This window comes from Leucopleurus acutus (genome assembly GCF_964270905.1).
Source record: "Leucopleurus acutus genome assembly, chromosome: 10".
Taxonomy (NCBI): domain Eukaryota; kingdom Metazoa; phylum Chordata; class Mammalia; order Artiodactyla; family Delphinidae; genus Leucopleurus; species Leucopleurus acutus.
The window spans coordinates 38254824-38269751 of NC_139153.1; the positions used below are offsets into that span (position 1 = coordinate 38254824).

At 57.0% G+C, this 14928-nt stretch overlaps 1 protein-coding gene across 4 annotated transcripts in view; it reads left to right on the top strand.

The window, feature by feature from the left end:
- Positions 1 to 385: 385 nt before the first annotated feature.
- CACNA2D2 (calcium voltage-gated channel auxiliary subunit alpha2delta 2) overlaps positions 386 to 14928 on the top strand; it is a gene marked incomplete at both ends in the record, with an annotated part of 137355 nt that continues 122812 nt past the window's right edge. For all 4 annotated transcript variants that reach the window (XM_082847670.1, XM_082847671.1, XM_082847672.1 and 1 more), the window contains one exon: positions 386 to 600. In XM_082847670.1, coding sequence (XP_082703796.1) covers positions 386 to 600 — 215 coding nt within the window. The remainder of the gene's footprint in view (positions 601 to 14928) is intronic.

Consider the following 14928-nt stretch of genomic DNA (forward strand, 5'->3'; position numbering starts at 1 on the left):
CACGCGGGCCAGCAGGGCCGGTTCAGGGAGGCGCGAGGGGCGCGCAGGCCGCGGCGGGCGCGTGGCCGCGACGGGGGCGCGCGGGGGCGGACCGGCCGGGGAATTGGGGAGGGAGGGAGGGAGCGGGGAGGGCGGCGCCGGCAGGTTGGCGGCGGCCGCTATTTGAGCGCTAGTCCGGGACCCGGCGCTCAGAGCGCTTCGAGCTAGCGCGGCGGAGAGATCGAGCACGAAGCCTGCAGAGGTGCTGCGGCTCGGGCAGCCCCGGAGGCCCCGCGCGAAGAAGGCGGCGGAGGAGGAGAGGCGATTGCCGCCTGCCGCCCGCGCCCCCCCAACCCGCCGCCGCCGCCCCCACCCCTCCCCGCGGCGCCGCATCTTGAATGGAAACATGGCGGTGCCGGCTCGGACCTGCGGCGCCTCTCTGCCCGGCCCGGCGCGGACCGCGCTCAGCTGGCCCGGCCGCGGCTCGCGGCCCGGCCTCAGCGCCCGGCGGCCGGCGGCTCGGCCCCCGCGCCCGCTGTCGCTGCTACTGCCGCCGCTGCTGCTGCTCCCGCTGCTCGCCGCCCCCGGCGCCTCTGCCTACAGCTTTCCTCAGCAGCACACGTAAGTGGCCTCGGCCGGCCGCGGGACCCCGGCCGAGCCCAGAGCCCCTCTCCGTCCCCCAGCCCGCGCCCGGGCCGGGGCGCTGGGTCCCGCCGCCCGCCGCGACCGGGGGCGGCGGCCCCAAGCCCAGAGGGCGGGCAGCCGGGGTCCCGGCGCTTCTGGCTGCGTCGCGAAACTTCCCCGCGGTGCCCCTTCTCCTTCCCATCCCCCAAACCGCACAGAGCGAGATCTCTGGGGGGTCCGAGCTTGCCAGCTGATTTCCTTGCCGCTGTCGGGTTGAGAGGGAAAACTGGGGTTGGGTGAGGGGGCGGCCAACGACCTCTGCCCGGCGGAGTCAGAGCCCAGCGTCTGCCTCATGTCTCCTCCCGGGTAGGAACCTGGCGCTTTAGATCCAGAGGTGGGGGGCACCTCCACACTTGTTTTCATTGGCCTTTTCCTTCGAGGGGGAGGGCTGGAAGCAGAGGATGCGAGCACCTTACTGTTTGGCCAGTGCCACAGAAGAGGTCAGTGTCCCCTGTTCTTGCCCCCGCCACTAAACCTGGGGGAAGGGTCCCCTGGAGAGCCCAATTGGGAGGTGAAGGTGCCGGGGTGGAGGCAGAAGGTGAATGGCAGGGAGGACCCCCGCCTGCCCCTGCCAACAGGGTAATAGCATCTCTTGGCCCTGCCAGCTTCTGCTGGTTCTCCGTGGTCCTTCTGAGCCTTCTCTCCCTCCCCAGGAGCCTGGAAACTCGGGCTTCCTCCTCTGGGTGAGCTTGGCCAGATGCATCTGGGGCTGCAAATGGGTATTCAGTGCATGTGGTCTTTAGGACAGCAGCTGTTTCTTTGGGCACCATGACCCAGCCTTATGTCAGTGCCCAGACACCCCTGTGGCTTTGGGGCACGGTGACCACCTTGCTGTCTGTTATTTGTCTCTCGCTCTGAGGAGCCACCTGTCCCTGGACTCCTGCACCAGTGACCACACAGGGGTTTTGGGAAATGAGTAGCTGGGCTGCTAGTGGCCAAGAGGAAGGGTCTGTCCTCATGGAAAGGGAAAGGCTGGCTCTGCGTCATTAGACCAGTTCTGCCCAAGGGTAGGGGCCCCTGGTTCTGCCTACTCCAGCTTGTAGGTTCTCCCAGATGAGGAAAAATCAAACTCAGGAAAGGCACTGCCTGAGTCTCTCTCCGTCTTGTCATCTCTCTCCTCAAACAGCCTGGCTGTGCTCAGGCGGGTGATCAGTAGGCAAATTACAGGTGCTACACGGACGTGTCCTCTGTCAGCTGTCTGGATTTTTCGTGTGTGTATGTGGGGTGTGCCCAGGGGGAAGAGAATCCTATGGAAGTTCAAGGCTTGTGGGTGCATTATTGTCTTTCATTTGCTGTGATGAAAATGGACTTAAGCCACAGTGTTTAAAAAGAGCAAAAGCATTATTTTTTTGTTGTTCTTTTTTCCTCAAAGTCAAGACACAGTTATTTTTTCCCCTTGCCGTTTCGTAGCTCCTTGAGTGAAGGTTTAAGTAGACGTCTCTTTTCACCTCTTCCCACCTTGCTCCCTCTCCTTGTAACCTGCGGTGGGTCAGATGGCTGCCGAGCCTGCATGTTACATTTGTGATACCCTGACCAGAGAGGACACCTGTCCCTCTGTCCCCAGCCAGAAGATGGGGAGGCGGGTGTGATGGCAGTGGCACATTTTCAGCTGGACGCTCTTCTCTTGTCGGTATAGTTGGAACTAATATCAGGGTTTGGGACACATCTTGAAAACCATAATTAGAGAATGAGAGTGGGGGTGGAGTGGGGGCTGTACAGCTCCGAGGGTCCAGGGGGAGGTGACTAACAGTGCGACAACACGCAGGGCTGGCGGTGACAGCCAGCGCCCTTCAGCTGCCCTGGTCCCGCGGATGCAAACGCCCATTGATCCTTAGAGGCAGGAAGGGGGAGGAATTGAGTGGGGGTCCCTCCCCCACGTTCCCCTGCATGACCATGCTTAGTTGGAGTTGGGACTTTTGTTGAGCTGACATGAAAGGCTGAGGCTGCTGCCCTGGGGCTGTTCGGGGCCAGTGGCCTCCCTGAACTCTCCTGGGTTAGCATGGCCAGGCTAGGAAGGGACTTTGATACAGGTACAGGTGGCTTTCTGAGGTGGGCAGTGGGACCCTCAGCTTCACGGCACTAGGGTGACGACCCCTTAGTGGAGAGGGCCCTTGATGGGAAAGTCATTTCCTCCTTAGTGTCTGGCAGTGCGACAGGGCCCAGCTTTGCAAGCTGCTGGGTTTTAAGCAAGTGTGGGTTTAGGGTCCGGTGGCCATCATTTCTGTAATCGCTTTGGCAACATGGCTGTCTGCCCACCAGGCAAAGCAGACCCTTTGCCACCTCCTCCAGGTGTGGAGGAGGGCAGAGGAGTTACTGCTGGAGGGAGGACAGACCTTTGGTTTGGGGGGTGTGCCCTCTCACCCCACCTGGACCTGGATCAGGTTTTCAAACAAGGGAAGGCCACGTGTGCACAGGCGCATATGTGTGCATATGTGCACTCATGTGTCTGGGGTGAGGTAGGGGGAGACGGAGTCAGAGCACACACTCTCCGTTTTACCTGCTTCCTCCTGTTTCCTGTTTGCTGCTGGCTGAGGGGCAGCCCTCACTGCTTTGCCTCTCCTTGTGCCTTTTCCTTTTCTGTCAGTCGCCTTTTCCAATTCTGTCAGTCGCCTTCCCCCTCCCTGCCCCCTTCTTTGGTCTCTCATCTCTTCTCCCATCCCCCTCCCCCCACTTCCTTGCCCATCCGTCTCATCTCTCTGTGTCCACTCTGCCCTGCCCACCTCTTCTGTCATCTCTACTGCACCTCTGTCCCCTGTTCTCCAGCATTCCTGGGTTTCTTTGTCCCCTCTGTGGGGTCCTGCAGAGGTGCCTGGGTAGCTGCACCCTCTTAGCCCCACTCTTCCCCAGTGATGGTGCTGGCCAGTACCTCCCTTCCTCTGGGAGTGGGTAGGTGGGTGGGTGGGGAGCAGAAAGGAGCCCGAGGGGTCTGGGTCCCCAGCAGATTAATGACAGCCAGAGTACGTGCGCCTTTTCCTGAGTGTCCACGACAGGGCATGCGTCACTATAGCTATGGTTAATGGTGGGTGACGTGTGTCTGTCTGGGCCTCCAAGCCCACGTCTTCACCTCCCTGTAGCTCTCCGTGTTAGAGGGAGGCAACATCACGCATCTGGGTCCCCCATTTCCCCAACAACCTGCCAACAGCTTTTGCAGGAAGGAGGAGGAGGCTGAGGCTTTACGGCCGGCTGCTGCTACAACTGGCTCACATCTCTCCTAGCGTTGAGGATGGGGGCTGGGGGACCCTTGTCTGCTTTCCCCCTGCAGGACCCACCTTTACTGGGCCAACTATGTCAAGCTAGCCCCTGAGAAGGGAGTAGCCTGTTTTAAGACGAGCCCCCTCATAGTGTGCGGGTGAGTCTCCCTCCAGATTCTTTGTCACACTGGTGTCTCCGGGGAGAGACTGACTCACAAGTGGAGTGAGCACTTCTGCCCTCAGTGCCTCCTTCTCCCCTATGCCTGTGTGCAGGTTGTCCCTGCCAGCTCCTGGGAGGAGGCAGTTTGGGGACATGGTGGGTGTCAGGTGTGGGCCCTGCAGGCTCAAGCTTTGGTCTCCAGAGCTGACCCTCCCCATTGGGATGACCTTGCCTCTGTTTCCCCAAATAAGATAATAGAATCTGCTTAAGAGGCTGGTGGTGAGAATTAGTGGGAGAGGGTGTCACCTCAGGTGAGCAGGGAGGGTTCCATGGGTGGGAGTCATGGCAGCTATCGATAACATTAACAACCCCTGATGCTACAGCCTGATGGGCCCCCATCCACCAATCTCTTCACATTCCTCCCATGGACTGAGCGCTATCCCTCTGCTTTGCTTACGCTGTCCCCTCATCACTGCGTGCTTTTCTCAGGGGTTTAGATCCTTCCTTCAGGGTCTCATACCCACACCTTCCAGAGGCCTCTGGGTTGTGCCACTAGCTCAGGCTGTACCCACCCGCAGGGATATCAGCTCCGTGAGGACGAGCACTGGGCCACCTCCCTCCCCAATTCCCTGAAGCCCAGCTTGACTATGGTGGGGGATGTCACCAGGCTAATGGTGACCTCCCCTCACTGAGCTCAGGCCAGGCCCCTTGTCCACATTACGCCCTCAGACCCCATGGTCATGCCCATCCCACAGATGGGGAGACTGAGACTCAGAAAGATGAAGGGACCTGCCCAAAGCCCCACAGCTACCAGGGGCAGGGCAGGGAGAGGACTAATCTGTCAGACACTTAGCTGTCCTGCCAGGGGGCTGGGCACATCTGGGTAGGGGACCAAGAAGTTGGGGTAGGAACTCAAAGTCTGGGTGTTTGGAAGAAAATGAAGAGGCTTAAGACATGTGAGGGACGCCTAGGCTCCCAACTGTAACCTTTCCTGCTCTGTCCCTTTGCCTTCTTCTGGGTCTCAGGCAACCCTGAGGAGGCCTTTCTTGGCCCATGGCCACCCTGCCAGCCCGGTGCTCATAGGCCCTGTGCCTACCTCCACCCCCCTCCCACGTGTACACAGGCGATCATGGAGCCCCCCAGTCCAGGTTTTCCCCCTTTCAGAGGCTTCGAGTCATGTGCCGGGCATGCCTGCCGTGCAGGGGTGGGCAAGAGGGTCTTCATCTTGAGACTCTGAGATGCCATCTCCCCCTCCAGATTCCAGTAGGATTCCAGAGAGAGAGGCCAGGGGCGTGGGGGTGGAGGCTGTTCATGGAAAAACCTGAGGCCGGGTGCTCTAGTCCCGTGGCAGGTTTTTCAAGCCCGAGGGGATTTCAGAGGGCTTGGACCTTATAGGTGCTGGGGTTTTCATGTTGTGTGGACAAGAGCGGTCTGGGGGGCTGGGGAACCAGGGTTCTATTTGCTAGGAAACTATACGGGGGCAGCTGGGGGTTTGGGAGTCAAAGCAGGCCGGCATGTGGCGTGTGCCCTGCCTTGGAGGGTGGTGCTGTCTCTGGGTGGGGCGTGGTCTCTTTTCCTCCCCCCACCCAGTTCCAACCTCCCTGGCTTCCAGATTCAATATCTGCCTCGGGAACAGGTGACCTCTGTCCTTACATGAGGGCTCAGGGCCTCAGGCCTGGGGAGGGAGACCAAGGCCTAGGGTGCTCTAAAGGCAAGTGTGGGGGGCTTTCCCACCCCTGGCTGCATCCCTTCAGCCAACTGGGGAGTTTCTCTTAGTGTCAGGTTGTTGTTTTTTTCCTGGTGCCTACTGTCTAAACAAGGAGCTACAGAATCAATATTCGTATTCCCAGAGAGAGGTGTATGTGTGGTTTTTGCTTTTTTTCCTTTCACTTCCTCTCTTGTCCTGTATAACCTGAAGAGCCTTCTGAGCTGCCTGTGGCTAAGAGTTGCGGGGGAGTTGACGGTGCAAGTGACCATGTGGATTGATATGCCCATGTGGGGCTTGCAAGGGACTCAGGGATGCTGTCACTTAGCTCCACATAGGCAGGAGCTGGGGCAGCACTCAGCCAAGCCCTGCCCTGCCACTGTGGGACTCAGGCCGTTGGTTTGGTGTCCCTGGCCCTGGTCCTGCTCACGGACCACCTAGTTCCCCTCCCACCTCACCTGGGCTCCCTCCTTCTGGGGCTAGTCCAGCCTGCTGGACCCCTGGCCACTGCTGGTTCTGATGACTGAGCCTGTGAGGGATCTGGCCTTACAGAGCAGAAAACCCTGTCTAGCTGGGATTACATGGTGGGAAATCTTCACATGGGAGACCTGAGCGTCCCCACCTTGGGTTGGCCTGGCTCTGGGGGGCCTCTGTCAAAGGCAGTCCCAACCCAGTCCTTTCAGCTGGTAGCTTGCATGGTGGTGACCTTGGACAGTCTCCTCTACTCTCTGGGCCTCAGTTTCCTCTCTTCCATTACCTTGTGACTCTGACATTGCAGTCGCCTAAGAAGACAGGTCCAAGGTCTTCCTGCTCCTCTCCACACTTTGCTCTAGCTGTGGGGTGAGACCTGACCCTAGCCCAGCTAAGCCCCATCTCCCCCAGTGTGAGGAGCCTGCACCTCCCATACTGGCCTCTGGCCACACCTCAGGTGTCTCAAAGCTGCTTCTCAGAGTGACCCACTTTGAGCTCTGATCAGCCTAATTGTTTAGCAGAGAGGGAGGGGCACGGGAAGTCTTTCCTGCTGATTATTAAGCATCTCTCCCTACCTTGGAAGTGACTCATTAAACAAAGGGGAAAGGAGTGGGTAAAAAGGGGGAGAAGTCACCCCCTCTGCCCCTCTTTCCCGCTTCCCTTAGACCCTGGGCCCCTTGTTCCCACCTTGGTGCCTTCCTTCCCTGCTGGACAAATCTTTCTGAATGAGTCCCCTGTTGACACACACTGAGACTCTGCCACACCTCTCACCAGCTGTGTGACCTTGGGAACTTCCTCAGCCTCTCTGGGTCTTGGGGCCTCATCTGTAAAACAGGGTTCCCTTGATCACACTGCCTCGTTGGGTTGGGGTGTGAAAGGTCATGAGGGATGCATGACAAGGGCGTGTGGATTCTGACTGGATCTATGAGGGTTCTCAGTCCAGCTGGGCCCGTACTCTGAGTGCCAGGCACCTGTCCCATTGCCCATAGCGCCTGCCACCCAGCCAGGCCTTACAGGATCCAGAGACTCCATTGTGGTTTCTGGGTCCTTCCTCCTGTGCTTGGTCCTTGCCTTGGCCTGTGTGCACATGTAAGCTTGTGTGTGGAAGTGTCTATATGTCTGTGCTTTTATATGTGTTTGTGCACATGTGTTGGATATGTTCACGTTGTGTGCACACTTGTGAGTGTCCATTTGTATATGAAGATGTGCTTATGTGAGTGCATGTAAATGTGTGTGCCTGTGTGTGTGAGTGTGCTTCATGTATATGTGCAGGTTGTGTGTACATGCCTGCGCATGTGTATACACAGGTGTTGGTATGTGCATGTGTGTGTGCCTATGAATGAGAATGTGGGTGTGTGCTTGTGCATGGGTGTGCATATGTATGTGTGGGCATATGTACGGTTTATCTCTGCACCCAGAATGCGCTCCCAGTGCTCACCTTCTGAGCCCCCCTTTGAAGTTAATGCCAGGGCTCAGCTGGGCAAATGTTGGCAGTGGGAAATAAAGCCACCTGTTTGTTAGGACCAGTGTTTCACAAACTTTTATGTCAAGAACAGCCTGAGTTAAGGCTAAGCTGGGAAGTTTGATCATCTACCAACTGGCTCGATGACTGTCTGCAAGGGAAACACACAGAGGCTGCATCCTTGTAATTCAAATTTTTGCAAATAGAATGGTATTTAGATATGCCAGAGGACTTGGGACTCTGCGAAGCTTGGTGAGTCTTTTGTGAAACAAAGCATCTTTGCTAACAGCCCTTCCGATGTGGAATCTGGAAACCCTTGCTGTGTGACCTTGGCCTGGCAGTTTTTCTCTCTTGGCGTGTGTACTTCTCACTTGCACACTCAAGGGTGGGAGACTGGCATCCCTTGAAGCATCTGCTGTAGGTTTGGGGTTCTTGCTCCTAGCAAGACATTTGTACAGTCAGCTGCAGGCATAATTTGGGTATAAAAGCTTCAGCTTGATGATGCCCTCATGTTCCTCTATTTGGGATGCCTCCAGCAAAGCTCTTCCTTTCAAGGATGAATTTTTGCCTACTGGGTCTTCATAAACAAGGCTGTCTGAGTGCCCTGTGCTGGGTGCTGGCCCTTGGCTCTGTGAGCCCTGAGCTGATGGGTTCTGATGTCTGAGAGCTTTCCCGGCATTCTCAGGGCCTGTGTGTTGTCAGTGTTAGGATGGCCCAGCATCCTAGGTATCTCGGGAGGGGACTTCTGCAAAGGGCTTGGGCACCTACAGGGCTTGTGAGAGTCCCTATGGGGGCAGGGAGCCTGAGTGCGACCATCTCTTTGGGCAGTAATGGGCCTTGCCTGGGTCCCTGATTTGGGAAGGAATATCCCAGCCACAGAAGCCCCTGGGGACCTAGATACCTCCGTTGTACAGACAGGGAAATTGATGTCTGAGTGGCGGGAAGGAGCCTTCAGGCCCCACATTTCTGCTGGCTACATACATTCTGCGGGCAGGGCCCAGTCCCCCACCCAGGGCTCAGTACAGGCTGCTCAAAGGATGCTCCCCGTTCAGCCGTCTTTGCACTATGATGTACAACTGATTATCTTAAATAAAAACATTCTTGCCATGAGATGCGGGAGTGATTTGAGGCCTCCTTTGGCAAACCCTGCAGAGCAAGGTGCCTGTGGTGTGGGCCCCCAGCTTCTGGTGTTTCTTTGGGGCAGACCTTGGTGCCCTTTGCCGTTTTAGAGTCAGTGAGGCTTTCAGGGTACCCATGGAAAGGACAGCTTTGTCGCCGGGTGGGCACGAATGGGTTGGAATGTTCCTCAGATGGGTAGAGGCCCCTGCTCTGCTGCGAGTTTCCAGCCTGACATGGCTGATGTGGCATTTTAGCCTTGATAACTTCTCTGCTCAGCCTATGTTCTCCTCCCTCTGGCGCTGCCTGAAATGCTACATTTGAAGCCTTAAAGGTCAGGCCTGGTGCTGCTGCCGGTTCCAACAAACAAACAACAAAACAACCCACCTCAGCCCTGCCCCCACAACTTCATTTATTAGAAAAGAGAAATGAGCTGGCAGAACAGGCCTCTGCACTGAGGGCTCTCACAGACGGACGTTTCTCCTTTCTCCCTGTGAGCTGAGGCTAAGGTGGGCATGGTGAGAACCTAGGCGTCTTCCCTTCCTTTCCCGGACCTGCCAGGCATGCTGCAGTATCTCTCATTGAGGGCAAGCTATGACCTTGCACCCCGGAAGCCTGCCATGGGCAGAGCCCCACTTCTCACCTAGCATTTGAGGGCCCTCCTGGGCTGGCTCTGGTCTCTGGCCACTAGCTCTGTGACTAGACTCCAGCCAGGCCAAGCCACTTGCAAGTCCTGGTAGGAGCTCTGGCCTCTCCACCTTCTGGCTGTGTCCCTATACCAGGCTGGCCTGCTCAGCCTGAGTACTGGGCCAAGAAGCCCTCTAGATCATTGCCCTCCTCTGGCTCCCTACCCCTTGTGGGCCTCTCCTATCACCCTGTGCCTCTCCCCCAGCTCTGTGCCCAGTTCGTAGAGGCCTTTCCAGGAGTAGGCATTGAGCTGACTACTAATCCTTCAAAAACTGAGTCCAAGGAATGGCTGCAAGGAAAAGAGGCTGCTTCTGTGCACCCCTTGGAAATCCCAGCACATTAATTTTTTTCATCATGGTTAGGCCCTCTGGCAGGGAGCTCAGAGGTGGGTACGTATAGGCTGTCATTGAGGACCAAGCCTTCACCTGCACTCTGCCTGGCTGGCCTTACTTTTGGTGTGGCTGTCTGTCCTTGACTGACGTCCTTCATGGCAACAAGATGGCTGCCACAGCTCCAGGCATCATATGTACCAGACATTAGGAGTAAAAGAGATGTTTCCTCTGGGTTCCTCTTAAAAGGAGGCTAGGAAACCTCACCCAGAAGCCCCTAGCCAATTTCCCCTCACACCTCATTGGCTAGCACTGGGTCACATGTCTACTCTAAACCAATCACTGGCAATCAGGAAGGTGCATTGTGATTGGCTCAGGCTAATGAGGATTTACCCTTGAGCTAAGGATGGGGTCACCTTGGGACTGGAGGCGGGAGAGATTCTTGCAGACTTGGGTTTTGTCAGCGAGAAGAGGGGGAGTGATGGAGAATGGGGAGGCAGGATGTGCTTCAGGGTCAGACAAGAGGCCTGACAAGAGGAAGAAGGTGGGAGGGGAAGGAAAGGGAGAGTGTCCATGTTCAAGGAAACATTTGTAAAGGAAGTAATTTTAACTACATCATCAATCACTGTGATCTGAACCTCGGGTGCTATATTTCACATATGCTGTCCAATGAGATCAGTCCATTTTTATTCCCATTTCACAGATAAGAAAAATTGAGGTTCAGCAGGGCTAAGTGATGCTGAAATCACACAGATGGTGAGTGGTGAAGGCAGGATTCACACCCCAGTGCTTGGGTTTGAGCATTCAGCCACTGCTGTACATAGCCCTTCTGCAGCTCACCTCCTCCAGAGAGGCTCCTGACCGCAGGACCCTCAGGGTACCCAACCCTCCTATATTCTTCCATCACATCTGTCCCTCTACCCTTCTTGTCTCAATTTCTTACTACTCCACTCTAGCCCTGGCCCGTCTCCAGCTTACTGTGGGAGTCTGGGCAAGCCACCTGCTCTCCTCCTCCAGCCTCAGTGTCTTCATCATACCCAGGACCCTCTAGAGTGATGGACTCTTCTGCAGCTGATGACGATGCTCCCCTGCCACCCCATCTGCATAGCTGCCATCTCTGTCCTGCCCGTAAGCTGCTGCTATGGAGACCATGGCCAAGGGGGCTGCTTCTGATCGGCATGGTGGTGGGCACAGGAGGGGATCTCTGCCCTCAGGACCGGCAGCACCGGGGCAGCAGCCATCTCCGTCCATGGGGGCTTAACAAGCACCTATTATGAACTGAGAGTTGAGTAAGCAGGGGAGAGGTTGGGTGGGCTGCAAAGGGCCCTGCCAGTCCCAAGCAGGACCCTGCCTATGGTCTGGCTGACCTCTGCCTGTCCCTTGGTGCTTGACTGGGAGTCACTGTTCCCTGAAGCCTCCCCTGACTTCCCTATGTGGGACAGGGGCTTCCTAGGCCCCCTGAAGTCACTCCTATTCTTGTGTTGCAGTAGACCTGCTGCCTCCCCTTCCAGACTGTGTGCCTGGAGGGTGGGCAGGGGTCACGACCACCTGTCCTTGGCTTGAGCTCTAGGCTAGCGCACACCAAGTGCTAAAAAAATGTTTACTGAACAGAGAGTCAGCACAGGTGTGTACAGGCCAAGCTGGTTACGTCTCTGAAAGCTGGAACAGCTTTTACATGTTCTGGGACAGGGTCCCACACGGCCCTGGCTTTGCTGGTGTGACAGAACAAAGGCCACCCCACACACCTTCCTGCGGCTCTCTTACAAGGGATGCCCCAGCCAAGAGGCTGCCTCCAGGGGCTGCTCGGGGGAGAGAGATGAAGGTGGGGTCCAGGGCCCCATGGGCTGTGTTATTTAATTTTGTGGGGCAGGGCCTGGGCATCAGGATATTTCCAGAGCCACTCAGGTGAGCCAAGGTGGAAAGCCAAGGCCATAGAGGATAGGAAGGTGAACATAGGACCCCTCCCCCTGCGCTGCTCTGCCAGCAAGGAGAACTGAGGCTTCCAGAGAAAGGGGGTGGGGACCAGTGTACTGGTTCTGGGGAGTATTCTGGCCATTGTACCTGTTGGGGGGCAGCTGTTCATAGATGCCTGTACGTGTGGCCAGTGGCCAGAGTCTGCAGCCTGTTCCAGGGAGATCGCTAGGCTTCCTCAGCCGGCTGCCCTACTCCTTCCCAACTGCCCCTCTGTGTTGACACTTGCTTCTGCCTCATCCACACTGCTGATTGCTCCATGGCCCTCCCATGTTTCAGGACCCGCCTCCTGACGGCCCCTGCCCCGCCTGAGTCTCCTCTGCAAACCTTAGCTGTGTGCCAGGGCTGCTCTCGGGGAGCTCACAGTCCGTGGGAGAGATCGGCAGCAAGGAAGAAATGGAAGTGAGGCCAAATAAATAATAACCACACATGACTGGTGCTCTAGGCAGCATCCAAGTGGTGAAGAGACATAGCCCCCACTCCAGACTGAATTCCGACAGGCCCTCTCAGGGTCCCCAGCTATTCCTAAGGCCTTGGGCCTCCCCTGGTCAGGGCTGTGGGGGCCCGGGGAGAGCATCAGGACCCATCTTCCTCTGAGAGTAAGCCGCTGACAGGGGGACAAGGATAAGGGGCAGGGGTGGGGTGGGGGGAGGCTTGCCTACATGGATCCAGCCCCAGTTCCCGAAGCTCCAGTCAGGCCCCATCCCTCTCCTGCTGACGTGCTCCCTGAGGCCGCTGCACCCCTGCACAGTGCCTCCTAGCGCCTGGGGTGCCTTGGGCTGCCCACAGCCCATGACTGGGGCCCCACCTGCCTGATGCCCTGCAGCCCCACATTCACCGGCACAGAGTGGCTGGGGAGGGGTGGTGGGGAACAATCCCAGAGAACATTAAGCCGAGTGATTTACATGGTTCCCGAGCCAGCGCTGGGGGAAATATATTTCACAGGTGGTTTCCAGACCGGTGGCCTATGGAGGAGGCCATGACTCTAAAATGGAGAAGGGTGGGGACATCACGGGGCCGTCTAGAGGGACCCAGAGCCGTGGGCTTTGGTGGCCTCACTGCGCCGTCCGCCTGCTGCTTGCTAGAAAGCATGGTCCAGGGTACGGGGGTTGAGGAGGGGAGGAGCTGGAGCCCCATATGTGACCATGAGTCATTTTGTCCCTCAGTTTTCTAACCTTTACAATGGGATCATAGGGCTTCCCTGATGGCACAGTGGTTAAGAATCCGGCTGCCAATGCAGGGGACATGGGTTCGATCCCTGGTCTGGGAAGATCCCACATGCTGCGGAGCAGCTAAGCCCGTGCGCCACAACTACTGAGCCTGCGCTCTAGGGCCCATAAGCCACAACTACTGAGTCCGCGTGCCACAACTACTGAAGCCTGCACTCCTAGAGCCCCTGCTCCGCAACAAGAGAAGCCACCGCAATGAGAAGCCCATGCACTGCAATGAAGAGTAGCCCCCGCACACAGCAACAGAGACCCAATGCAGCCAAACATAAATAAATGAAATTAAATAAAAGTTAAAAAAAAAGGACTCTAAAATGGGATCATATTTCCTGTATTTTATGATTGTGAACGTAGAACAAATCAAATGCCAGGGCAAGGGTGGCCCGCAGGTCAGTGCGAGGGGGACGCATGGCTATGGGACAGCCCATGGATTTGGTCCTACCTGAGGCTCCCACTCAGTTCGTCCTCTTCCAGTCAGTGCCTCCCCCACTGTGGGCACATTTGTTCCCTCCACAGGCACTCACCACAACCTGCCATTCATTCATTCTCTCCACACTCATGAGCATCTGCCATGTGCCAGGCACTGACGGGACAGGCAGACAACAGTCTGGGGAGGTGATATAGACAGAGGATATGTTATGTTGGAAGGTGACAGATGCTATGGAGAAGGGACAGGATGAATTTGGGGGAGGGTTTAACTAGAGGAGGCAGGTCAGAGTGAGCCTCACTAAAACATTTGAGCAAAACCTGGAAGGAGGGGAGAGTGGGAGCCACATGGGTATCTGGGAGAAGAGTGTTCGAAGCAGAGGAACGGCCAACACAAAGGCCCTGAGGTGGGAAGTGGTTAGGGCAGGAGAAAAAGGGGAGAGTGGGAGGAGAGGAGGGCAGAGGGCAGCAAGGACCAGGACAGCCTGGGCCATTAAATTAGCATGACTTTGGGGCTTCCCTGGTGGCGCAGTGGTTGAGAGTCCGCCTGCCGATGCAGGGGACGCGGATTCGTGCCCTGGGCCAGGAAGATCCCACATGCTGCGGAGCGGCTGGGCCCGTGCATGAGCCGTGGCCGCTGAGCCTGCACGTCCGGAGCCTGAGAGGCCACAACAGTGAGAGGCCCGCCTACCGCAAAAAAACAAACAAACAAACAAAAAAATTAGCATGACTTTGAAGTGGGGGCCCCCCCGGGGAGAGGTGTGAACAGAGGAGCACCAGGGTGATGGCCGTGATGGTGGTGAGACCTGCTGATGGTCTGGGTGTGAGAAAGGGAAAGGGGTCTCAGGAGACCCCAGGGGTTTGGCTTGAGCATCTGAAAGGACAGAGTTTTCACCAGGTAAGCTGGAGGAGGCTAGGGAAGAGTCAGTCCAGGGGACCATCAGGTACTGGACACATTGAATTTGAGATGCAGACTAGGGCATCCAAGTGGAGATTTGTCAGAGCTAGATGTTTGCCTCTGGAGAGGGCCAGGTGGAGCTGTGCCTTCCCAGGCTGGGTGCCGAGGACTGAGCAGAGAGCCCTGCTCTTTGAACCCTTAGTTTACCAGCCACTGACTGCGCCCGCTCTCCTCATCTCCCCAGTGTCAGAAGCTCACTGTCCTTCACCATCCGTCACATGGAGGCACTCACCATGTCCTTGAGGATGGAGCGCTGCAGACCTCAGTGTGGGAGCAGCCTGCTTATGCCCATAGTCAGTCTGAGGGTGTTCATAGGGCATCACCATGCGCACAGCTCACTGCTGAGCCTTCCTTGCATGTGCCGTACCCTCTGTCTGAACTGCCCTGCTGCTCTGCAGTGCCACCTTTACCTGGCCAGACCCCTAGGCTGGGTCAGGCCCCTGGCCGTGCATCCCACCCCCGCAAGGCTCGCCGGACTCCTCCTCCCTCCACTTACTGAGTCTGGATCAGATCAGCTGTCTGCTCTGGTTGAATTCCAAGCTTCCGAGGGCAGGCTTGCATCT